The sequence below is a fragment of the Mustela erminea genome, chromosome 19 (genome assembly GCF_009829155.1).
Source record: "Mustela erminea isolate mMusErm1 chromosome 19, mMusErm1.Pri, whole genome shotgun sequence".
NCBI classification, from domain to species: domain Eukaryota; kingdom Metazoa; phylum Chordata; class Mammalia; order Carnivora; family Mustelidae; genus Mustela; species Mustela erminea.
In genome coordinates this window covers 43722650-43749321 of record NC_045632.1, presented here as the reverse complement: position 1 = coordinate 43749321, position 26672 = coordinate 43722650, and the positions used below count along the sequence as shown (strand labels likewise).

General features: G+C 47.5%; 1 protein-coding gene and 1 pseudogene across 1 annotated transcript in view; one reads left to right on the top strand and one right to left on the bottom strand.

The window, feature by feature from the left end:
* CDH1 (cadherin 1) overlaps window positions 1-7804 on the bottom strand; it is an 83797-nt gene extending 75993 nt beyond the window's left edge. Inside the window, exons 1-2 of the mRNA XM_032323267.1 lie at window positions 7620-7804; window positions 6610-6724 (exon numbers count right to left, since the gene is read on the bottom strand). Of these exons, the coding sequence (XP_032179158.1) occupies window positions 6610-6724; window positions 7620-7667 (163 nt within the window). The 5' untranslated portion in view covers window positions 7668-7804. The remainder of the gene's footprint in view (window positions 1-6609; window positions 6725-7619) is intronic.
* Window positions 7666-17409, top strand: LOC116578863 (annotated as a pseudogene).
* The last annotated feature ends 9263 nt before the right edge of the window (window positions 17410-26672 follow it).

The following is a 26672-nucleotide window of genomic DNA, read 5'->3' as shown; positions in this document are numbered from 1 at the left end:
GAAAGAGAAAACTCTGTTAACTGTAGACTAAAGTCCAAGGCCTTGGGATACTCTGACTTCAGCCTACATAGGCAGTCGCATCCTGGGGTCCTCTCCTGCCAGCCACCTGTCCAAGAAAGCACAGCTCCAGCCTGGCTCCTTTATGCCCCGCCATGCCTTTGAGCACCCCAGTCCCAGTTCCTGGACAGTCTGTTCACCTTCTCTGTCTGGCTGAAACCCTCTCACTCACCAAAGTGATCGCTGAACACTTCCCCACCACACAGCCCTTCTCAGAAGGTAGAAGGTACTCGAATTACCCTCTGCAGGGGTCTCAGAGATTTTTGCAATTTCCCTGAGAGCAAGAGCTGGGTCTTAAGTCAGTACCCCTAACACTGGCTACACAGTGGGGAGGGGCATGTGTACTGGCTACTTCCCTGGGTCCCCCATTCCTAGCCCATCAGCCCTTTTCTACACCCACAGAGCAGTCCTTTGCCAGCACGGCAGAAGGACCAGCCTTATCCCTTCTGGATCCACGGTGCCCTTGAATCCCTGGCCTTATTTAAGCTGGACAGTCAGATGTTCAGACCCTGGCTGGCACCAGGTATCTACTCATTCAACATTTCTGACCTAGCTACTTGGTTGTCAAGGGCAATAAACCTGGTGGCAGCAGCAAACACCTGGGGAGCTTTAAAAAAAAAAAAAAATGCCATATCCAGAACCCCACTCTCAGAGACTACAGCTCAGTGAATGTGCAGGAGGGCAAATCTGCATCTTTGAGGTGTTCCAGGTGATTCAATACTTAGCCATGCGGGCGAGCCATACTCTCAGGGGCCGGGGCAGAGCATTTCTGGCAATGGGGAAACAGTATCCTCAAAGTACGTGTATTATGAAATAATTTTATTTTTTAAAGATTTAAAGTAAGCCACAACACGGGGCTCAAACTTCCAACCTGATATCAAGAATCCCATGATCTACCAACTGGGCCAGCCAGGTGCCCCATGAAATAAATTTCAAATCAGAAGGGGTGTCTGGGTGTCTCAGTTAATAGTCTGCCTTTGGCTAAGGATGTGTCCTGGGGGGCCTGGAATTGAGCCCCATGTCATTGGGCTCCCTGCTCAGCCAGGAGTTTGCTTCTCCCTTTCACTCTGCCCCTCCCCCAATGCTCTCTCAAATAAATGAAAAAAAAAAAAAAATAGAAGCTGATGATTTCAAGGTCATTTTGATCTTCCCATCCCAGCTGCTCCTTGCCCCACTCCTCCCACTCCAACTGCAAACAATATTCACAAGCAGGTCCACAGGCAGCCCCACCCAGGACACTGCACAGCGGCAAGCAAGAAAAAGCCACAGAACTGCCTTTCCTAGCAAAGGGCATTCTGGTCTAGTCACTGTTTGCAGAGCAGTGTTTGCTTTAATGCAGAGCAGGGAGAGTGAGGAAACTGGTTTGGCTGGTTTACTGGGTGGGAAGAACAGAGGGAAAAGTTTGAACCGAAGGTAAAACACACAGTAGAGACTCCAACAGAAGGCACCGAACACTCCGAGGGCTTCAATATTTAATATTCATTGTGCACCTGGTACTACTGTGCCCATTTTATAGATGAGGAAATGAAGGCTTCTTTAGAGGGTAAAGTCATTGGTCAACATCTCAGCCGGCAAGGGGCATTCCCTAGGTTTCGATCTAGGTAGTCTGACTCAAGAACCTTCTAAATGATGGAAATGTGCCTGGGGCGTGGCGGGGGAGAGAGGAGGACTGGAGGTAGATTAAAGGAAGGAAAGGGAAGAGGAAATGTGCAAAAGAGTGGCTAAGCCCTCCCAGTGGTAGCAAGCATGAGCTGAGGTGTATGAAAGGTAAACTTAAATTAGTAAGAGAGAGACAGGAAGAAAGGCTACCAGGAGAATTTCTTTTAAATGACCAAAGATGACAAACACTTCAGAATGACTGCCCTTCCCCTTTCAGATTCAGGTTTGAGGGCTCCGGCCTCTGTGCTCTGCCTCTCAGATGGAAGCACTTAGATGGAAGCACTTAATGAGGCAGTCCAGCTTCCAGAACCACTAAAAGGGCGAGCAACCCTCACACGAGTCTTAGAAAGTTCACAGACTCACCTCTAACCAGTCCATTTGGATCAACATCTAGGGCTGGCCTGAGGCCAAAGATTTTAAGAGGTGGGAAAAAAATAAGAAAACGTATTTATTAATTCACTCATTTGTTTAAAATATCTGCGCGCCTACTCTGTCCCTAAGAAATAGGAGGCACCGTCTCATGGATCTTTGTGTCTTTGTATCACCTCACCTGCTTTATGTTCAGCCCACATCTGCTGATTCATTACTGCAACACCCGAGTCTAGCCCAGGGCTTGCACTCTTACTTGCTGCCTAGCCAAATACACAAACATACACATTTAAGTCTCACAACAAACCACTAAATATTATCCCCCCCCCCCCCCCCCGCCTTCACAGGGGGAACTGACGTTCACTGAAGTGATCTACCCAAGGTCACACAGCTAGACGCTGAAAGGCAAACCTGGATCTTCCTTTTTTAAGATTTATTTACTAGAGAGACAGAGAACAAGTGGGGGAAAGGGCAGAGGAACAAGCAGACTTTCAGCTAAGCATGGAGCCAGGCTAGATCCCACCCTTGTGATCATGACCTCAGCCTGAAGTCAGACACTTAACCCACTGAGCCATCCAGGCGCTCCACACCTGGATCTTTCAAGTGCTTACTCAAACTATCCTGACCAGCCAAACAGACTTCATTCCCCTCCTTGAAAGCCCAAAGCCCTGAAAGGAGATGGGAGTTGAGGCAGAGTGGAAACCCAGAAAGCCTGAATGGTGACAGGTGCCTCTCGGGGATTTAGGGTTTTGGCAGCTTCTGGGAGATGTGAGAGCGGACTGCTGCAGCGTCTGGCTTATCTGGGGCTACACTTGGAAGGGATGTGTAACAGACACCAAAGTGAGCATTTCGGAAGAAAAGACTCACCCAATATAAAGCCCCAGACAGCGAAAAAGGGATTTCCATAACCACCTGGAAGAGGCAGGGCGCCCCACGGGGGTGGGGGAGCAGCAGGCAGACTTCCTTACATAGGAAGTATGTATGGAAGCCTCCCTCACAGACACAAAGGCAAGAACAGGAGGAGGCAGGTCTCCTTCCTCAGTGAGCTCAGCACCAAGCCTTATCACTGATGTGAGTAATGGGGAAGTGAGTCGGAGCGGCGGGAGAGAAGGGATCTGATGATGTAAGGGAGATCCCAAAGCAGGTTTCTGTATTTGTATTTTTTTTTTTAAGCCCAGTTGAATTAGAAGGTTTGCACACGGTTTCTACCACCTTTCAGCACATCTTTGAGAAACGGGAAATGGATGTACTTAATCCACACACGTGGGTGCTTGCGAGCTAGGTCAATCCGTCAAGCAGCCAGAGCCCAAACCCAAAACATAAACCCTGTTTGCCCAAAACCAGGTGGTAGAGGAAGCAAAGCAAGGAAGTCATCGGTCTGAACATCTGCAGGCTTCTCCCGCCCCTACCCGACGCAGGCCTCCATCAAACTAAGAGCACTATGATGGTACTTCTCAGATCCCATACTGTCTAATGGCCTGGGTTTCTCAAACCAGTTTGTGCTAGGAAAAAGAAAATCAAGAAATTCTAGAGAACTGGGTTATAGTTGTTTTTTCAAATACTCTTCCTTCTAGAACCTGGAGAGAAACCAAGGAAATAAATATAAGGCTGAGGCTATAGGGTCAATCATGTCACAGAGCACAACAATCACCCCAGCGAACCACCCCAGAGTCCCCGGAGTTTGGTTCAACTCTATCTGTGACACTCTATGGCCACTGGTGGACAAAAAGGAACAGGTTCCTTGTTTTCAAACTCCCATGAAGCAAAGTGTTTGTGGAGCCAATGTTTAAACCCGGTGCTAATGTCACATCCCTCCATTTCCTTGGATTCTCCAAAGACTGAGACCACCACCTTCCTTAGGTGCCTTTTTAAAATCACAAAGCTGGAACGCCTGGGTGGCTCAGTTGGTTAAGCAACCGCCTTCGGCTCAGGTCCCAATCCCAGCGTTCTGGGATCAAGTCCCACATCAGGCTCCTTGCTCAGCAGGGCGCCTGCTTCTCCCTCTGCTTCTGCCTGTCACTCTGTCTGCCTGTACTCACTCTCTCTGACAAATAAATAAAATCTTAAAAAAATAATAATAAAAATAAAAACACAAAGCCAGGGGGCGCCTGGGTGGCTCAGTGGCTTAAAGCATCTGCCTTCTGCTCAGGTCATGATCCCAGGGTCCGCATCAGGCTCTCTGCTTCCCTTCCTCTCTCTCTGCCTGCCTGCCTACTTGTAATCTGTCAAATAAATAAATAAGATCTTTTAAAAAAATAAAATAAAAATAAAATCGCAAAGCCAGTTCTCTGAAGTCGTACACTGATTTTACCAGAAGGGCACTCCTATCCTGGGCTAACTGGGTCATTCTACACAGGACTGGTAGGAAAGCCCAAAACAGGGAAATGTCAGAAAATCTGTTGAGTGGGGTGGGTCCTGGATAGAAAGAACTGAAACCAGCCACCCTACCGAGGAGCTCGCAGAGGCGGTCTCTCCCACCAAGATCGCCAGCTGCTGACTCCCTGCACTTCCTATGGAGTCTGACCCATCTCCATCACCACTACCTCCTCTCCTCCGGGTCCTGCCACATCAACATCTCTGCTCTCTCAGGCACACAGTGAAGATGACATCTACTTCACAATGGACACTACTTCCCCAAATGCCATCTTTCTCTCTCTCTCTTTTTTTTTTCCAGATTATTGAGCAGGTAATAGAACAGAAGACCAGCTGCGTGTCTCTGAGCAGATTACTTAATTGCCCAGTTTCCTAACCTGCAAAGTCAACCAAATAACGGTGCCTACCCTGCCCCAGAGTTTGGTTCAAAAGGAATAGGTGCCGCTATTAATAATAATAATGGCAGGGGTGCCTGGGTGGTTCAGTCGGTTAGGCGTCTGCCTTTGGCTTGGGTCATGAACCCGAGGTCCTGGGATTGAGCCCTGCATCTGGCTGCCTGGTTAGTGGGAAGCCTGCTACTTCCTCTCCCACTCCCCCTGCTTATGTTCCCTCTCTTGCTGGGTCTCTGTCAAATAAATAAATAAAATCTTTAATAATAATGGTAATTTTTATATTACATAGTAATGTTAGTGGGACAGACCAAGACCAAGACCCCTTGTCGGGGGAAAGGCAGGGTGCAGGAGCAGTGAAAGCCAGATTAACCCACATCTGGAGCTACCAAATGTCCTGAGGTACAGGAAAACAAAGTGACCAGCTCTTGTTTTGGACATCCCCATAGAGAGAAGCACTCACACTCCCAGTTTCTAACCCCTGCCTCAATCTTCAAGGCTGGGTAAACTGCCTCCTCCAAGAAGCCAGTCCTACCCACTGGTAGCCATCAAAACATCCCACGCCACCCACATTCTTTGGCACCTAAATGCCCACGTCCCACAGTGCCCTCTTAAGTGGGTCCTGGGACATTCTCCATAATCCGCTGGAATGTGACATGCCAACAGGCTGGAGTGTCCCTCTATCTCTTCAATTCATTCCTGGGTGCCCTGAACAGGGGTGGGCAGAATATCAACCATTGGCTAATGGCGGACCCACTGCAAAACCACACAAACACTTCCTTTCTGACTCAATAGAGAGCTCCACACAACACCAACAGGACCCAGAAAAGCAAATATGTTTAATCAATGAAACTGCAGTTTCTGTTTAAAAAAATGCCGCCCACTGTTGGAACAACTTCCAAAATTCAAACAATCTTCACACAACAGCATGACTGCTGCTGTTTTCACGTGACCAAAGACTGGAAGAAGAAATGCAGTGAATTTCCTCTGGGAATCGTGGGTGATTTCTCACTTTAACAAGTGTTTTATAGTTACAATACTTGCCCCATCAACTAAAATCAAGAGGAAGGAGAACTCATTTGGTAGAAAAGAAGCATCTGGGAAGTTAGTGAAACCAGAAGAGAAACCAGGCTTCCCTTGCTCTCTCACTCCTGCGAACAGTGAAGTGAAATAAAGCAAACCCTATAATCCTGATTATCACGGTGATACCGCCCAGAAATACATTGTGTGCTTTTTCATTCCCGGAATCAGAGCTATCTGGCTTTTAAAACAAACAAACATTATTCCTTAGGGGAATGGTACCTGTATCGAAATTTTTCACCTCTTTGGGCAAATGCCAGAACCTAATAACCAGGACAGGGCACTTCGTAACTGAGATGGTGCAGAATGGGGCCTGGGAGTCAATTCAAATTCCTTCTCTCTGACCTTGGGCAAGTGGACTCCACCCTCTGAGCCTCTATTTCCTTATCTGCAAAGGGTAATTACTAAGCCCTCACCACCCTCCATCACACCAGGTTTCTGCAGTCTCAAATGACAGACTGTCTCATAGGAAAGGCCTCTAAACGCCCCCTCCCCAACATCCCCATACAAGGGTAGCCCTCTCACCCACAGTGCTCAATCACTGCTAAAGTTGAGATCCCTACATCTGTGTCAACTCCAAAGGGGTATCTTTTGAACCAGGTAAAAGGGGCTTTGCCCAGGGGCGTGGGAGTACAATTTCCCAGACCCTTGCCACTCCCACCACACCCGGCTCAGGACTTACCTCTGCCCAGGACTCGGCCTCTCTCTAAATGTCGCCGGGGCACTGTGAACGTGTAACTGTCAGAGCCAAAGCCAGGACGACAGGGCCCTGGCTCCTGGCAGAGCCACGATGAGACCTAAGTAGGGAAAAGGTATGAAACCAGGGTGACCTGGGCGCGGCGGCGGAAGGGGGGGGTCCCCTCCGGCCCACACCGAAACCAACTGCGCCTCCCCTCCCTCGCTCCCACCGTCGGCATTGTGGGAGGGAGCCACCCGCACCCCCAACCCCCAGGGCAAGTAGCCTCGCCAAACCCCTTCATTCCGAAACCTGCTGCCGCCAAGCCCCCAGGTACTCCCGGGAGAGGGGGCTGCTCCGTCAGCTGCTCCCCACCAGATGCCCCTTTCCTTCCCGTCTCCTTTTTCATTTCACTGGAGGCATCTTTACCCTACCCCACTTCACTTTCCACACACCGGGAACGCCCCCACTCCTAAGTCTACCTCCTCACAAGGAGGGGCTCTTCAACACCTTTTGAGCCCTTTATTATCCCAGTGGCGCCTCCAAACCTGTTTACAGTCTTTTCTTTGCACGGCAGGTGCCTTTATTTCTATTGATTTCCCTTCCCTTACCACAGGGGTCGTCCCCACTCCTCCCGCGTCCCCTTGACTTGCACTGGGACTCCTCTTCTCCGTATCCCGACGCCCCACGTCCCTCCACTGCCCGCCGCCAGCGCGGACTGCGGCCAGCCCGGGGGTCCCCCGAGTCCGCAGCGAGGGTCGCCCCCGCCCCCACGCCTCGAGTATTTGCGCGAGGGAGTGGGCAAAGTCGCGCTCGCTCTCCACCCGCTCCCACTCCCACCTCCGTGGAGCCCAAGAGCGCGGCGCAGCCTCCAGGCCGTTCTCGAAACTAAACTTTCTTGGAAGAGGAGGGGGCGACAGGAGAAAGGAAGGGCCGACGACAGAGAGAATGGGGGCCGGGAAGCGTGGCGTGGGGGCCGGAAGGCGTCCCCCGCCCAGCCAGGGGACGCGACGTACCTGTAGCAGCAGCAGGAGCGCGGAGACGCTGGGGTACCGAGGGCCCATGGCGGGCCGAGCAGCGGCCGGGTCCTGCGGAGCTTGGCGGGGCGAGAGTGCGGCAGGACTTCCGCGAACTCACAGGTGCTCGGCAGCTCCCGGCGCGGACGAGCCGGGTAGCGACGCGGCCTCCAGGTGAGCCTGGAAGGCACCGCCCCCGGCACCGCTGATTGGCTGAGGCTGCACCTGCCGCCCACGGCCAATGAGCGGCGGGGCTTAGCCTCGGCTTCCTCCGCGGATTCGGGGGTGGTCGGCTTCCACCCGCTTCAAGCCGCTGCCGCCCACTGACTCGCTACCCGCACTTGCTAGAATCAGGATGTGGGATGGGGGTTCCACCATCCCTGTCACCTCCAAGTTCCCGCCCAGCTTCCTGGTGCCTCACAAACACCTGGGGACAGAAAGGAATTTACTCTTTATCTAGTTTTGGCCTTTTTTTTTTTTTTTGAGTAGACTCTGCTCTCAACGCGGGGCTTGAACTCGTGACCCTGAAAACGAGTCACTCCTACAGACTGAGCCATCCAGGCGCCGCGTTAGCTCTGCCTTTTCTTTCTATCTTTCTTTTCTTTTCTTCTTTCTTTTTTTTTTTTTTTTTTTTTTTTTTTTGGAAAGATTGAAGAAGGGGAAGGGCAGGGAGAGGGAAAAGCAGGGTCTCTGCTAAGCAAGCAAGGAGCCGGATATAGGCAGGAGCCCAGGGTCCTGGGATCATGACCTGAGCCTAAGGGAGACGCTTAATCGACTGAACCACGGAGGCACACCCCCCACCCCGCCCACACACACCTTTTTTTTTTTTTAAGAGTTATTTATTTTAGAAAGAAAGATCAAGAGCAGGGTGGAGGGGCGGAAGGAGAGGAGGAGAGTCCCAAGCAGGCTCTGAGCTAAGCACCAGGCGGGGCTGATCTCATGATCCTGAGATCAGCACCTGAGCGGAAACAAAGAGTCCTTTGCTTAGGTGTAGTAGCTTAGGTAGCTTAATCGACTGAGCCACCCGGGGGCTCCTAGTTCTGTCGAAAATTTTTTTAACTCCAGGTCTCCATAGGTTGTGAGTGTGCAAATCAATCCACTGGGTGGGACCCACATTTCAAAAACCTCAATATCTCCATCTTCCACATGGCATGCCAGGCTCTATGTTAAACATTTAATATGGACCCTCTCCTTTAATCTTATCTCAAAACAACCCAAGAGCTGTTGTTATTCCCGTTTGATAGGCCAGTAACCGACGCGTAAAGAATTGGAGACCAGTAGGAGGTGGTGGAGGACTGGAACCCACCCCCTCTCATTCCAGGACCCTTCTTGATGTTAGCTTCACCTCTTGTAGACCCCAGACCATCTTGCAGCTGGAGTGGTAGTTTCCTTTTTCTTTTTCTTTCTTCCTTTCTTTTTTTTTTTTTTTTTAAGATTTTATTTATTTGACAGACAGATCACAAGTAGGCAGAGAGGCAGGCAGAGAGAGAGAAGGAGGAAGCAGGCTCCCCGCCGAGCAGAGAGCCTGATGCCCGGCTCGATCTAAGCACTCTGAGATCACAGATCTGAGCGGAAGGCTTAACCCACGGAGCCACCCAGGCGCCCCTCCTTTTTCTTTTTTTTTAAATTTTATTTATTTATTTGACAGAGAGAGACACAGTGAGAGCAGAAACACAAGCAGGGGGAGTGGGAGAGGGAGAAGCAGACCCCCACCCCCACCAGGAGAGAGCCCCATGTCCATGGGATCATGACCTGAGCCAAGGCAGATGCTTAACGACTGAGACACCCAAGCGCCCCTGGAGCGGTAGTTTTCAATCTTCGATGTTATCCTGGAAAAAACGTTTTAAAGATCATCCCAACCTGTTATCTGCAAGTAAGTTTCAATGTCCCATAGCAAGTCAGTATCAAAGCCAAGACTAGAGCCTAATCCCCTGATCCCCAAATTGGGGCTCAACACCACACTATTGTCTCCACTGCCTTCTCTACAGAATTCTGTCCTTAGGTAAATAATTTTAGAGTAAAAAAAAAAGATTAGACATGCAGATATTTGATCAGAGAGCTTCTGTGTCTGACTGCCAGAGGCTTGTCTGCCTGGTTTGGCTATCCCGACATCGAAACTATGTTTCCCTCACCCCCCAAGCATGTTCAGAACTACTAAACACTGTGAAGCAAACTGCTCACCAGCTGCATGACCTTGGGCAGCTAGGGGCTCTTATCTGTGTAAATGGGTCAATGGGAACTATGCAAGAAAATGACTAAACAGAATACTTGGCACCTGGTAGTGCCCGCTCAGTAAATGTTTGGTGTGTTGGTTGTTCTTTGGAAAGAGCACTCCCTTTCCCTCTTCCTTACGGGGAAGGCCACTTTCAGCATACTTCACTAAATATTCACTAAAGGTGAATCTGGGCTCACTGAGGCTACTTTCTTAACCCAGAGGAGGGGTATTGCTGCAAACCAAGAGAGTGTTTTGAATCAGCCCAGCCATCCTGCCCCACATGTCCCCTCAGTTTTAATGGGTTTCCCCACCTGTCCCCTCAGTTTTAATGGGTTTCCAAGTACACGCCCAGGCCATTTGGATTTCTGCATTTTGGCTCTCTCTGCCTCTTAACCCACCAGGAGGCTCACAGGGAAAGGGCTCCAGTATTTCCTCTCCCACTGAGGCTCCTGCCCGACTGTGCATTAAACAAGATAATGGAAATACAGAAAGAGGCGTTTCCCCCATGGGGCAGCTGGTCCGTTTATTTTTTTTCTCCCAGTTATGTAAAAATACATATTTTATACCATTGCTCAGCCCCTCAGGGAGCCTGTAGGGCTTTGCTTTTCTCCACCCAGCGAGCCCTGGCCTTGTAACTCTGAAGCAGCTCTCATCGACTCTTCCATTACACTCTGATAATTCAATAAAAAGGATTTTAGAAAACAATTAGGGGCAGTGAAGACAGGTCAGCATGATGCTCTCTTCAGACTTCTCAGCAAGTCCTTCAAGTTCCAGAAACAGTCGTGAAGGGCTGCCGGCTCTCAACTGTCGGGAGTGAGGAGGGAAACACCCAGGAGGTTGGAGGTAGAGCACGGAGTGACTATGGCTTGGTGAATTGCCTCAGTTTACTCTTCTGTCAAAAAAGGTTTCCTTTAGGGCTCCTCCGTGGCACAGTCAGTTGGGCATCTGACTCTTGGTTTCAGCTCAGGTCATGACCTCAGATCACACCACGCATCTGGCTCCACGCTCAGTGGTCTGCTTGTGACCGTCTCTCCCGCTTTCTCCTGGCCCTCCCTAACCCTAAAATAAATAAATAAATCTATTAAAAAAAAAAAAAAAAGATTCCTTGGGGCACCTGGGTGGCTCAGTTGGTTAAGCATCTGTCTTCTGCTCTGGTCATGATCCCAGGGTCCTGGGATCGAGCCCCCGCATCGGGCTCCTTACTCACTGGGGAGCCTGCTTCTCCCTCTCCCTCTGCTGCTCTGCCTGCTTGTGCTCTCTCGCTCTGTCAAATAAATAAATAAAATCTTAAAAAAAAAAAAAGATTGTGAGAATCAAAGGAGCTGATACATTGGGCTATGCTGCTGGTGCCCTTTGACCTCAAGTTGATGGAGGCTTCACATTCTCCTCTAACTGGGGAGGGGGTAGCAAGTGTCTTGATCCTTTCCAGTCTCCGTTTCCTCTTCCATATAAAATGCGGATGCTGGGCGCCCGGGTGGCTTAGTGGGATAAAGCCTCTGCCTTTGGCTCAGGTCCTGATCCCAGGGTCCTGGGATCGAGCCCCGCATCGGGCTCTCTGCTCAGCGGGGAGCCTGCTTCCCTTCCAGCCTCTCTGCCTACCTGTGATCTCTGTCTGTCAAATAAATAAATAACATCTTTAAAAATAATAATAATAAATAAATAATATAAAAATAAATATTATAAATAACAATAATAAATAAATAATAATAAAATAAAATAAAATGGGGATGCTGATAGCACTTAATTCACAAGATTCTTGTGAGCACTGCATAAAGTCAGCCCTTAGCACTCTCGGCTCAATACATCCTCTTCCCAAAATTTGAGCCACGAGGAAGCCTCCCCACCGCCACCATTAAAACCTCATAGGCTAACTTTGGCTGCTGCGCAGAAAAAACTCTCTGACACCGTCTGGTTAATCTTTTCAACCTTCCCAAGGGTCATTTGCATTTTAAAGAGGTCTCTAGGGTGTGCTTCTTTCAAATGAATGAGAATTTAGGAGCTAGTAAGCTCGGCCCAGGGTTCTCGGAGGAGGGTCTGTGGAGGAGCCGGCTTCTGGTAGTTCCAAGAACCCCAGAGAGCATCTGCAACCATGTCTGCGCAGGTCCACCGCATTCATTAGCTTCTCAACTGAGGGGAAGAAGAGTAACAGTCTTGGAGTTAGATCTCTCTGAGGGCCAGTCCAATGTTAACAGTACAATTTCAAGTATCTACAGCGAAAAGAAAGGTTGGCCAGGGGCCTTGCTGGTGGGTGACAGCCCCCACCGCTGATGCAAACCAAGCATCGGTCGCTGGGATGAGAATTCCAGGTTTCCTTATTACAGGGTGTGTCTCCAATGAACTTCCATTTCCTGGGTGTCCCGGCCCCAGGTCAGCCAGGAGGTTAATGATGACTCCTCTGGGTAGTCTTTTCCCTTTCATTTCCTGGCAATAGGGTGGCAATAGTGGTGCACAGACCAAGTGGGGTACCGCCTCTCTAAGCCTCTCTGAGAAGAGCTTAACCCCTACCTCGCTGGAAAGGCATCCCAGGGAAACTGAAATTGCCAGGGTCTGCAGCCAGATCAAGCTCCCAATGGTGTGGGGGAGAGGAGGCTCTGTACTAGCTGCTCCTAGGGGCTCCTGAAACCTCTGCTGGCCCAGATTGCCTGCCAGCACATAGCGGAGGGAGCTGGATATCCAGCTTCAGCTTCCTGTGAAAATAACGGTAACTGAAAAAAATAACGGTAACTGATAGGGGAGCCACCCTGGCCCCTGCAGCTCTGCCCCTCATGTCTGCAAAAAAAAACGTTGTTCTTTCAAACACAAAGAAAACAGTACACTGCGTACCATGTAGGGTAGAATGAAACACCACGTAGCTATCATCTAGCTTCAATAACTGTTTTTCGCTATTTTTTTTTTTACAGATTTTATTTGTTTATTTGACAGAGATCACAAGTAGGCAGAGAGGCAGGCAGAGAGAGAGAGAGGAGGAAGCAGGCTCCCCGCTAAGCAGAGAGCCGGATGTGGGGCTGGATCCCAGGACCCCAGGATCATGACCTGAACCGAAAGGCAGAAAGGCAGAGGCCTTAACCCACTGAGCCATCCAGGAGCCCCATTTTCACCATTTTTATAATTTTGTCATTTGTAAACTTTGTACTTGTACCAAATCTTGTCTCATCTTTTCACCCTTGCATTAAAAAAAAAAAAAAAGACTATTTTTTAGAGCAGTTTTATGTTCACAGCAGATTTGAGAGGAAGATACAGAGATTTCCCCAATACCCCTTGCCCCACCCCCATAGAGAGGCTCCCCCAGCATCCCCCACAAGAGTGGTACCTTTGTTACAGCTGGTGAACCTGAACTGACACTTCATAATCACCTGAAGTCTATGTTACAGTTCTGTGGGTTTGTACAAACATCCAATGACATGTAACCATTATAGTGGCACACAGTCATTGCACTGCCCTAAAAATCCTCTGTGCTCAAAACAAACAAACAAAATCCTCTGTGCTCTGCCAGCCTACCCATCCCTCCCACCCTGCTAACTCCCCTCAACCACTGATCTTTGTTACTGTCTTGTAATTTTGCCTTTTCCAGAATGTCTGGGGCACAAGTCAGCCCCCCAAATACACCATTTTGGCATACTGATTATTCTGAATTACTTAAGAAAGAGCCAGTGCAAAAAAAGCCACTCTGGCTCCCACTTTGTGCTCTCTCTCCCATGTGAAATGTTCCCTCCTTCTACCAGGAAAGGGACATCCTTATGGGAGAACACAGAGAATTCAGGGCCAGGAAAGCTTTTATAAATAAAACTGATCGGTTTTACTAATTTACTACCCCCAGCCCAAAATCTGTTTAAAACCCCCTACTAATTGGTACTCTCAAACATAAGTTTTCTTTATCCTGTCAATTCCTCACAATGTATATGTCTTAACCTAAAATGTGTAAAAGCTTGGGGTGCCTGGATGGCTCAGGCAGTTAAGTGGCTGACTCTTGATTTTTGGCTCAGGTCTTGATCTCAGGGTCTGAGATCAAGCCCTGAACTGGGCTCCAGGCTAAGTAAGCATGGAACCTGCTTAAGATTCTGTCTCCCCTTCTCCCTCTGGCCCTCCCCACTGCTCACATACTCTCTCTAAAAGAAATACAATAAAATACAAGAGGGACGCCTGGGTGCCTGAGTCAGTTAAGCGTCTACCTTTGGATCAGGTCGTGATCTCAGGGCCTTGGGATTGACATATAAATAAACAAAATCTTAAAATAAATAAATAAAAGATTGTATTTATTTATTTATTTATTTGATAGAGAGAGAGAGAGAGACCACAGAGGGAAAGTAAGAGGAAGAAGCAGACTGCCTGCTGAACAGGGAGCCCAATATGGGGCTTGATGCCAGGACCCTGAGATCATGCCCTGAGCCAAAGGCAGACACTTGACTGAGCCACCCAGGCGCCCCAAAATCAATCTTTTTTTTTTTTAATCTTTTTTTTTTTTTTAAAGATTTTATTTATTTATTTGACAGACAGAGATCACAAGTAGGCAGAGAGGCAGACAGAGAGAGAGAGAGGGAAGCAGGCTACCTGCTGAGCAGAGAGCCCGATGCGGGACTCGATCCCAGGACCCTGAGATCATGACCTGAGCCAAAGGCAGCGGCTTAACCCACTGAGCCACCCAGGCGCCCCCCAAAATCAATCTTAAAAAAAAGAAAGATGTGGAGTGTGTGTGTGTGTATACATATATATGTGTGTGTATACATATACACATATATATGTATACACACACACACACACACACACACACACACACACACAATGGGATATTACTCAGCCATAAAAAAAAGAATGAAATCTTTTCATTTACAATAACGTGGATGGTTCTGGAGGGTACAATGCTAAATGGAATAAGTCAGAGAAAAACAAATACCATATGATTTCACTCATATGTAGAATTTAAGAAACAAAGAAAAAATATAGACTCTTACATATAGAGAACAAACTATTGGTTACCTTGGGGAGGTGATAGGGGAATGGGTGAAACAGGCGAACTGGATTAGGAAGACACAGTGGTGAGCACTGAGTAATGCATAGAGCTGTTGAATCACTATACTTCACAGCTGAAACCAATATAATACTCCATGTTAATTATACTGGAATTAAAATTCAAAAATGTATAAAAGCTGCATTCCTTGACCATTTCTTTGGGTCTCTATTTTATGACTGAGCCTCCATGTACATGTAATTAAACTTTGCTTTTCCCTTGGCATTTTTTTTTTAGGTTCTTTAATTTTTTATTTTTTTAATTTATTTAAGCAATCTCCACCAAACATGGGGCTTGAACTCACAACCGCAAACTCAAAAGTCACGCTCCCTTCCAACTGAGCCATCCAGGGAATCACTCCTTTCCTTCTGTTAATCAGACTCAGGTCAATTTGATTCTTAAACCACCTAGAATCTTGAAGGATAGAGAAAAATACTCCCTCCCCAGCTGTTGGAATGATAAGGTCTATAGACTTTTCAGATTGACTTTTTTATTAATAATATTCAATAAGTAATACTATTAATATTAATAAATATTTAATATTTTACTTTTAATAAATTTTACTATTTTAACTATTTAAATTATTTTAAAATAATTTTAATAAGTATTTAATATTAATAAATATTTCCCCCATGTCTTTTTGTGTCTTGATAGCTCATTTTTAGCATAATTTTTAGCATAATTTTTTAGAATAATATTCTATTGTCTGTATGTATGCAATCTATTTATCCACTTACCCCTTTTATAAATTTATTATTATTTTTTTAAGATACAAATTTTTTTTTTAAGATTAAAATTAAAGATTTATCTATTTGACAGAGAGAGAGACACAGCAAGAGGGAACACAAGCAGGGGGAGCGGGAGAGGGAGAAACAGGCTGTGGGGCTGGATCCCCGGACCCTGGGATCATGACCTGAGCTGAAGGCAGACACTTAACTGCCTGAGCCAACCAGGGGCCCCAAATAAAATCTTAAAAAAAAAAAATAAGATTTTATTTATTTATTTGAGAGAGAGAGAGAGACAAGCACAAGCATGGGGAGCAGCAGGCAGAAGGTTAAAGAGAAGCAGGCTCCCCGCTGAACAGGGAGCCTGATGCGGGGCTCAATCCCAGGGTCCTAGGGTCTTGACCTGAGCCAAAGGCAGATGCTTAACTGACTGAGCCACCCAGGCACCCCAGGATGTCTTATGTTTTGTATTTGGTTGAGTGCATCCTCCCAGTGTCATGTAACACATCCCTCTATCCTATATGTCATGCATACTGGTCCTCGGATCTAGAGGCTTTATTTGATTCGGATTCAATTTTTTATTTTAATTGTTTTTAAAGATTTTATTCATTTGCTTGACAGAGAGACGAAGAGAGAGCACAAGCAGGCAGAGCGGCAGGCAGAGGGAGAGGGAGAAGCAGGCTCTCCCCTGAGCAGGGAGCCCCATGCGTGACTGGATCCCCGGACCCTGGAATCATGACCTGAGCCAAAGGCAGATGCTTAACTGACTGTGCCCCCAGGGGACCCCAGATTCAGTTTTTTAGACAAAAATATTTCCTGTGTGGTTCTAAGAACTTCCCACAACATCTTACCAGGAAACGAGAAATTGTCTGGTTGGCTCTATTACAATAGTAAGATTCAGTTAATGTCAGCTGATCCCCCATTAGCAACTTATCTATCAGCCTTTTACCTTGTGGTTTTAGCACTATAAATGATGGCTGACCAGATCCATTAGCTCATTAGGGCAAAAAACAAACATTTATTAAGCACTCCCCTGTGCTAGGTACTCTGCTCAGCACTATGGACACAAAAGTAAACAAAATATGTTTCCTGCCCTGAGCCTGCCTGGCTAGCTCAGTCAGTAGAACATGCAACTCTTGATCTCAGGGTTGTGAGTTCGAGGACCATGTGCGTTGCAGAGTTGACTTAAAATAAATAAGGCAGGTCCTTAGTGTCTTCAGTCTCAGAGTTGCCCATGGCAAAATATCTTCAGGGAATACCAACTTCAAAGCCACAGCTATTATGCCAAACGGCCAGTTCAAAGACATCAGACTACCTGACTACAAAGGCAAATACATTGTGTTCTTGTTTGACCCTCTTGATTTTACCTTTGTGTGCCCCAGGGAGATCATTACTTTCCAGTGACAGGGCAGAAGAATTTAAAAACCTCACCAGGCGATGAGTGCTTCTGTGGATTCTCATTTGTGTGACCTGGCATATGGACCAACACACCCAAGAAACAAGGACTGGGACCCATGAACCCTCCCTTGGTATCAGACCCCCAAGTGTAGCATTACTCAGAACCATGGAGTCTTTTTCTCTCTTTTTTTTAGGACGATGGAGACTTAACGCCTGATGAAGGCCTCTCATTCAGGGGCCTCTTTATCAGTGATGAGAAGGATATCCTTTGGCCGCTCAGTCTAAATGACCTTCCTGTCAGACGCTCTGTGGATGAGACTCTGAGACTAGTTCAACCAATTTACTGACAACCACGGGGAAGTGTGCCCAGCTGGCTGGAAGCCGGGCAGCAATACCATCAAGCCTGATGTCCAGAAGAGCAAAAAATATTTCTCTTAACAGAAGTGAGAAGTGGGCCATTTTAGGGCTGGGCTGCAGTGGGTGTCCATGAAAACAAAATCTCTTTTGTACCAGTGTCAGGCTTAAAACACAAGACTCCATGCAGATGTGGTATGGGACGGGCCACGCCTTTCCTGCAGGGGCTGGGGAGGCCAGGCTTTCTTTCTTTGGGGGGCATGGCCTGAGCTGTGCTGTCCGCCAGGCCACCTGATGGGCACAGTGGGGTTACCACTTTTGATCTTTAGTTGTTTCTATTAAACTTGAACTGAGAAAAAAAAAATAATAATCGAAGTTTAAAAAAATTGTTTCCTGGGGCGCCTGGGTGGCTCAGTCAGTTAAGCATCTGCGTTCAGCTCAGGTCATTATCTCAGGGTCCTGGGATTGAGCCCTGAGTCAGGCTCCCTGCTAATTGGGGAGTCTGCTTCTCCCTCCTCCTCTCTCTCTGCCCCTCTCCCCCTGCTCGTGGTTTCTCTCTCTCGTCTCAAGTAAATAAAGAAAATCTCTTTAAAAAAAAGTTTCCTGCTCCTAAGAAGCTCAAAGGTAATGAGGGATGCAGACAGGTCAACATTCATCCATTTCTTTATTGAATGCTGACTCTGTACCAGGCACTGTGCTTGATCCAAGGAACTGCAGTAATTGGTATGATTAAAAAAAAATAGCTATCATGCCTTGGAGCTCATCGTACATTATATGCTTTCCTCTGGGTACTGTCACTGCTTCCATTTTCCCCATTTGGAAGCAGAGGCTCCTAGTATTTATCCAGGGTTACCCAGTAAAAGGGATAGAACTGGAATTTGAACCCAGGGCCCCTCCTCTCCAAGGCCTCTTAATCTCCATGCTGTACTGCTAAAGTCAGGGCAGGCTTTTACTTAACAGGTTCCTGTCCAACTGAGAGGTAAACCTTGCTCAATTGAGCAAGAAATAATCTGTCAAATTGACCTGAAATTCCAGACCCCAGGGCAGCCAGGAGAAGTTGGTAAGAGCAGAGCTCAAGTTGCTGATCGCTCAGCAGGGCTGGAGCTCCCCTCCACCGTGGGGTGGGGTGAGGGACCCACACAGCTGCAACCAGAGGGGCCAGCCCCGGGTGGGCCACGTGGTTCTCTGACCTGCCACAGAGCAGAACGTGTTATCCCCATTCTCCCGAGGAGCTGAGAGTGAGGCTCAGAGGGAAGGGCCAGCTCCCAGCAGAGGCAGGCTTGAGGCTGGTGCCCCAGCTCCAAGACCAGTATGGGAAAACGGGTCCCAGCTTAGCCGTAGGCGCTCACTGCCTGAGTCTCAGCTCTACGCTTCCACCAGCTAGTTTTAGGTTTTTTTTTTTTAAAGATTTTATTTATTTATTTGACAGAGAGAAATCACAAGTAGATGGAGAGGCAGGCAGAGAGAGAGAGAGAGGGAAGCAGACGCTCTGCTGAGCAGAGAGCCCGATGCGGGACTCGATCCCATGACTCTGAGATCATGACCTGAGCCGAAGGCAGCGGCTTAACCCACTGAGCCACCCAGGCGCCCAGCTAGTTTTAGGTATTTAAATGAGCCACTTAAACTCCCTTTGGTCCTCAATTTCCTCATCTGTACAGATGGGGATCACAGTAGCACCTACATTGTTGGCTGGTTGTGAGGAACCCAAGGGAACAGGGCACCCAGGAAGTGCTAGACAAACATTAACTATTTCCACACTTCCCGCCGCTAAGGGTTTCCCCTAGTGCAGTCCGTGGGCTGTGGGCTCCCCGCAATAAGCCTCTCCCGGGACCAGAGAAGACCCCACTCCTTCTCCCTGAGCCCAAGACGTCATCCACAGGGATGGCTGGAGAAAGCCCCTCCTTCTCGTACCTTCACTTTTTTTCTTCCACCACTAAAAAGTAGGACTTTGTTGGGGAGCCTGGGTGGCTCAGTAGGTTAAGCGTCTGCCTTCAGCTCAGATCATGATCCCAGGGTCCTGGGATGGGGCCCTGCTTCTGGCACCCTGCTCCTTTGGGAGCCTGCTTCACCCTCTCTCTGTGCCTGCCTCTCCCTCTGCTTGAGCTCGTTCTCTCTCTCTCTTTCTCTGTCAAATAAATACATAAATCTTTGGGAAAAAATTTTAAAAATAAAAGCAGTAAAAAGCCATACAACGGGGTGGGGGGGGGTGGGGGGGTGGGGGTGGGCGCTGGGTGGCTCAGTGGGTTAAGACTCTGCCTTCTGCTCAGGTCATGATCCCAGAGTCCTGGGATCGAGCCCCGCATCAGGCTCTCTGCTTAGCCGGGAGCCTGCTCCCCACACCCCCCAACTGCCCGCCTCTTTGCCTACTTGTGATCTCTGCCTGTCAAGTGAGCCACCCAGACGCCCCAAGGGAGTGTGGGACCCTTAATCTCAGGGTTGTAAAAGCCCTACATTGGGGTTAGAGATTACTTACAAATAAAATCTAAAAAAAAAAAAAAAAAAAAAAAAAAAATTTAAAAGATAAAGTAAAACCAATGAGGAAGGGCAAGAGAAAATATAAGATAAAATGAATAAGATAGAAACAGAGCAAAAATAAAAAAGCATTTGGTCTCTGCCTCCACAAATGCAAACTTGTTCTGACTAGGCTAAGTGTTTAACCCTTTCTAGATACACCTAAAAGGGATTAAAGGAGGGTGGTGGGGCATTAGCTAGGAGAAGGAATGGAGCTCTGCTGCCCACTACCACCTGGATGAACCTTGGAAACATGATACGCTCAGTCAAAGAAGCCAGACACAGAAAGCCAAGTACAAGTCCATTTTTATGAAAGGTCCAGAAGAAGCAAATCCATAGAGACAGAGAATAGATTAGTGGTTGCCTAGGGCTGGGCAGGATTTGGGGGTAAGAGGGACTTTGGGAGTGACTGCTACTGGAGTTGGAACCTTCCTTTAGAGAGGGAGGCATATGTTCTAAACTTAGATTGTGGTGACAGAAAAAAAAGAAAAGAAAAGATTGTGGTGATGATCTCACAACCTTGTAAAAAAAACGAAAACCCACTGAATTGAATGCTTTAAATGGGGAAACTGTGTGGTTTATGAATTTTGTCAGAATTAAGCTGTTTTCTTTCTTAAGTGGGGAGGAGAGTTTTGCTAAGAGCAAGCTTAGCAGAGGGGTGACTTTTGTAGTCCTCTACCTCCTACTGGTTTTGTTTCTTTCACAAATGGAAAACTCTAGAAACCTTTCATCCACACACATATATAATTATAACAGCAAAAATGTCTCTCATTTACATAACAATCAGTGTGTTCCAGGGTCTAGTCCCAGGCACTTTTATTGTTACTGTCTCAAGCACCTCTGTGAGGAAGACACTATCCTGCCCCCTCTTGAGGATACCAAGAGGTGAAATGATTTTTCAGGGCTAACAAGTGGCGGAGCGGTGGCAAACCCACCATGTGCCAAGTCCTGGGCTCAGCACCAGCAATACAGAACCCCATCCTGAAGTTTGTCACCCCTCCACTGTCCATGAAGAATGAGCCAACCAACCCAGTGCTAGAGAGACCATCCCTGTTTGCCAGGGACAGTCGGGGTTCCTGGGGTATAGGACCCTCAGTGTTGAAACCAGGGAAGCCCAGGGTAAACCCCACTGAGGCAGTCACCTTACCAGTCAGTGGGCACGTTGACGGTCCTGGGCACGCGTGGGTGGGTTTGCTTGTGCCTGTGTGCACATGTGTGCTTGTCTGCTCATGGGTCGCGGAAGAAAGGGATACGTCTTCGTCCTCCGAGGATCGGCAGTTCTCAGCGAGAGTCCAAGTTGCATAGGAGGGGAAGGTGAGGCTGAGTCAGATGGTGGCAGGTGGGGGGAGCCTCCTGCAGGGGTGTAGACCAGCCGAGTGATAAAACCTGGGCAAAGAGCAAGGTTTCCAACGCAAGAAGAAACTCTGGAGTCCAGACTGAGGGTGAGGAGGGGCCCAACGTTTTGCAGAGTGACTCTAACTTCTCAGGCTGCTTTCACTCACTCACTCATCCGTTCATTCATGGGGTAAGTACCCATTGGGCACCTAGCATGTGCCAAGTGTTTTCCTGGTGAGGGGAGTGTCTTTCTGCCCTGTCTGGTGGAATAAACAGACAAGGGAAGCAGGTATTCACAACCGGGGGTGAAAAGCGTTAAGGACAGCACCAGGCCACTCAAAATAAACACCAGCCCTTAACACCAGAGCAGGGGGCCCCGGGCCTCTACCCTTTTGATTACTGGGTGACAGGGATGTCTGGGGGGTATGAAAGATAGCCGCTCTGGTATGGGGAGCACTTGAGGGACTCAGGGAACCAACTGATTGCCAATGATACGGAAAAATTTCAATAGAGTATCTTAGCAACTAGAATAGCCATATCAGAGACTAGAACTTGGAGACTAGAGCTGGTGGTAATGATTCAAGATTAACAAGTCACACGATAGGAGGGCATAAGGGGCTCAGGGAAGGCTTCCTGTGGGAAGTGACATCGGAGTTAGCCAGAGTGCCTGAAGTCACCACCTGGGCAGAAGCCCAGAAAAGAGGGCTCAGCATTTTCAGGCAGTTCAGTCTAGCTGGAGGAGGGAGATGCAGGAGATGGGGCCCAACAGGCTGGTAAGGAGACTGCTGGGTGCTGGCACTCACGGTCAGCAGCTGGGCCTGTGTTCTCAGAGCAATGAGGAGCCACTGCAGGATTTTAACTAAAATTAGAGGAAAAACAAAAAACATATATAACAACTGAACTAGATAAAAGGCAAGGTCCTTTCTCTTTTCCAAAGATTTTAAGTAATCTCAAAAAAAAAAAAAAAAAGATTGCACATAATCTCTACACCCACCCAACGCAGGGCTCGAATTCACAGCCCCGAGATCATGAGTCCCATGGTCTACTGACTGAGCCAGCCAGGCACCCAAAGTATGGAAAGTCTTTTAAATTCGAGCCACGCTAAAAGTTGTATGGTGGTATATTATTCTGGTTTACTTTGTATTTACTCAATGACTAATGCTGAGCACCATATATTTTCCCTTTCTTTTTTTAACGTATTTTTAAAAAGATTTTATTTATTTGAGAGAGAGCAAGAGTGAGAGAGAATATGAGCAGGGGGAGGGGCCAAGGGAGAGGGAGAAGCAGGGAGAAGCAGTTCAGGGAGCTGAACATGGGGCTCGAGCCCAGGACCCTGGGTCATGACCTGAGCTGAAGGCAGAAGCTTAACCCACTGAGCCACACAGGCACCCTTTCCCTTTCCTAAAAGAAGAAGAAGAAGAAGAAGAAGAAGAAGAAGAAGAAGAAGAAGAAGAAGAAGAAGAAGAAGAAGAAAATTATACAAGTAATAAATATCCACAGTAGAAAAAAATTTTAGGGGTGTCTAGGTGGCTCAGTCAGTTGACCGTCAGACACTCGGTTTTGGCTCAGGTCATGATCTCAGGCTCGTGAGATCAAGCCCCATGACGAGGAGTCGGCTTGAGCTTCTCTCCCTCTGCCTCTGTCCCTCCCCCACTGCAGCCCCCCCACTCTTCCACCACTGGTGTGTACACGCATGCTCTCTCTATAAAATAAATAAATAAATAAATCTGAAAGAAAAAAGAAAAAAATTATTTTATTTTATTTTGGACAGAGAACGAGCATGTGCACACATGTGAGAAGGGGAGAGGCAGAGGGAGAGGAAGAGAGAGAATCTCAAGCAGACTCCCTCCTGGGCATGGAGCCCGACACGGGGCTCGATCTCATTGCCCTGAGATGGTGACCTGAGCTGAAATCAAGAATCGGAGGCTTAACTGACTGAGCCATCAGGCGCCCTTGAGGTCCACATTTTTGATGCTGGTTGGGTCCAACGCCCCAGAGTGAGATCCCACAGGACCAGCCAAGATGATCCCTGGCTTCAGACAGGATAGAAATCAAACACGAGCTGAGAGGAAGTGAGAACAGAGTTTATTGATGACGTAGAGAGTATAGATTTGTCCAGGAGACTCAGAAAGGACAGGAGAGTGAGTCTCCTTTTTTAGGATTTTAATTATTTACTTGTCAGAGAGAGAGAGAAAGAGAGAGCACAACCAGGGGGAACGGCAGGTAGAAGGAGAAGCAGGCTCCCCACTCAGCAAGGAGCCCCGTGTGGGACTCATCCCAGGACCCTAGGATCAAGACCCAAGCCAAAGGCAGATGCTTAAACCACTGAGCCACCAAGGCATCCCCAAGAAAAAAATTTTAATGCAGAGATAAACAAAAAAGAAAACTAAAATAAAAATCACCTATTATCCTAGAGTTAACCACAGTTGACTTTTGAGTTATACCTAAGATATGCTCAGATATATATTTACTGATATATAATTATTACTAAGTAATACAGATATATAGATGGATATGATTGTAGATAGATAGATATGGTTATACCTATCTATACGATTATATACATCTATATTTGAGTAACTAATGTACCTGGTACATGGTACAAAGTCTGAGAGGAATGAAAAGTTAAGTGTTGAGAAATAAATCTCCGACTCATTCAGCTGGCAAAGGTAAGAACTCTAACTAAACAGGGTAGCAAAGAACATGAACTAACAGCATCCTTTCATGTGCTGGTGGGAGTGTAAACTGGCGCGATTCTAGTGAAACGGAACATTTACAAACCCTGTACCCCAGCCTACACCCTACAGCCCCTTGCTCAGCATTTAACCAGAGAAATCACCAAAAACATGTGCAGCATGAGAATCATACAAGAATATCCATAGCTGTATTACCATAAGAGTAAAAATTTAAAAAAAAAAAAAAAACCTAGATTCCATTGACGGAGAAAGGGTATTTATTTTTTAATTTATAAATCCTATTTTATTTTATTATTTCATTTTATTTTATTTCATTTTATTTTGTCAGAGAGAACAAGCAAGCACAAGCAGAGGAAAAACAGGCAGAGGGAGAAGCAGGCTCCCCGCAGAACAGGGAACCTGATGCGGAACTCAGTTTCAAGCCCCAGAGATCACGACTCGAGCTGAAGGCAGACACTTAACCAACTGAGCCACCCAGGTGCCCCAAGAATGATTTTTTAAAATGCAGCATATTTGGGGTGCCTGGCTGACTCAGTCAGAGGAAGGTGCACATCTTAATCCAAGGGTTGTGACTTTAAGACCCACGTTGGGTGTAAAGATTATTCAAAAATTAATTCTTAAGGGGCACCTGGGTGGCTCAGTCATTAAGCGTCTGCCTTCGGCTCAGGTCCTGATCCTAGGATCCTGGGATCGAGCCCCAAGTCGGGCTCCCTGCTCTGCGGGAAGCCTGCTTCTCCCTCTCCCACTCCTCCTGCTTGTGCTCCCTCTCTCACTATGTCTCTCTCTATCAAATAAATAAATAAAATCTTAAAAAAAAAAAAAAGTAACTCTTCTTCTCTGGTCCTCCAGCCCCTTTGTTCCCCTCCCCAAAGGCAACCGCTGTTACCATCCTTCATGTATCCTCCAGGAATCAACTCCCCCATTCTACCTGTTCTATGAAGTAACCTGTGTTTGTACTCTGTAACTGCTCTTGGACAGCCTACCTTGACAATAAACATAGATTCCTAATAGCATTTTAATGGTTGTATTATTTCCCACTGTTTAGATACCTATAATTTATTAAACTATTTGCCTTCGGGTAAACCTGGGTTTTTTCCCAGTGCTTATTCTTATAAACAACGTTATGAGGAATCCCTTTATATATATGCCTTTGATGACCTGTATGGTTGGTCTTGAGGATAAATTTCTCCAAGGGGAGTTACTGAGTCAAAGATAATGTGCCTCTTTGCAGGATTTTGAGCCATACATTGTGCCCACCAGCAGGGAGGGGGGGATGGCCTTGAAGAGCTTTGGCAGCAGGCTCGGTGCTTGGTGCTGCGAGGTTTTTTTGTTCCTGAAGCTACTCCAGAGGTTAATTCTCCAGCAAAGCCAGGTTAGCCATGGCCAGGCCGTCCCTGGGGGGGCAGGAGGAAATGGGGTAGCTTCTCTGGCAGAGGAAAACAACAAGTCTTTATTAAAATGCTATTCGCCAAGAAGCTTTATTAGCACAGATCTTGGCCTCGCATTTGGGCAACTCCCTGCAGTCTGGCGCAGGACTCCATCTCCTGGGGGAAGAGGAGCAGGAGTCCAGGGTGTGCCGGGCTCCCCTTCCATCAGCTCACCTCTGCAGTTACTATGGTGCGGTGGATAAGAGCCAGCCAGCTGGGAGCCACACCGCCTGGACTAAAATCCCCACCTCCTGGCTGTGCGCCTTTGGGCGAGTTTAGAATCTCTCTGGCTTCAGTCTGCGCTTCTGGGAAATGGGGCCAATAATACCCACCTTGTGGGGTTGTTCTAGCATTTAAATGAGTTAGTACACAGGGGCACCTGGCTGGCTCCATTAGAAAAGCATGGGACTCCTGATCTCTGGGTCATGAGTTCAAGCCCCATGTTGGGAGAAGCATTTACTTAAAAAAAAAATTTTTTTTTAATATGTGAGTATATGTAAAGTGCTCAAAACACATTGGACATGCTGAAAGTGCTCTCTATTAACTATCACAAGTTACTTGCCCTGGGCGAGACCCACAGTTACTGCCCTTGGTTGGGGGGTGGGGGATGTCCTTAGACTACTGGAGGAGATAGGTAGGTAAAGAGGCATTTATAATTCAGGGTGATGAGTGCATTAATGTAGATGCTAAGGCAACGCTCATAGGAGAAAGACTTCAAACCCAAAGATTTCCTGGAAGAAAGAACCAAGAAGGCAAGAACCAAGTCCCCTATGGGCTAAAGGAGGGGCAAAGTGGTATTGAGACTTGAGAGACCAGCAATTAACTCCTTTTACTGAAATGTGAGGATGGGATTCAGAGGTTTTCAGTCTTGGGTTTCAGTTGAGCATTTCTCAGCACCTGCCTGGGTCCCAGGTCCTCTGCAGGGTGCTGCAGCACGAGTGTGGGCTGGAGGGGCGCCTGGCTGGCTCAGTCAGTGGAACGTGTGACTCTTGATCTCGGGGTTGTAAATTTGAGCCCCATGTTAGGTGTAGAGATTATTAAAAAAAAAAAAAAAAAAAAAGCAAAACTCTCTATTTATTTTTATGTAAAATCTTTCAAAAGAGATTTATTTATTTATTTATTTGACAGAGAGAGATGGTGAGAGAGATAGCAAGAGAGAGAGCACAAACAGAGGGAGGGAGCAGGGAGCCTACAGCAGGGGGAAGAGGGGCCTCGATCCCAGGACTCTGAGATCACAACCTGAGCCCAAGGCAGCCGCTTAGCCAACTGAGCCACCCAGGCGCCCATCAAAATAAAAAACTTAAAAAAAAAAAAAAAAAAGAGTGAGCTGGGGATGTTAAGGCAGAGGCTCTTAGTGAGCGTTTGACCTAAAGAGGGAGACCCTCAT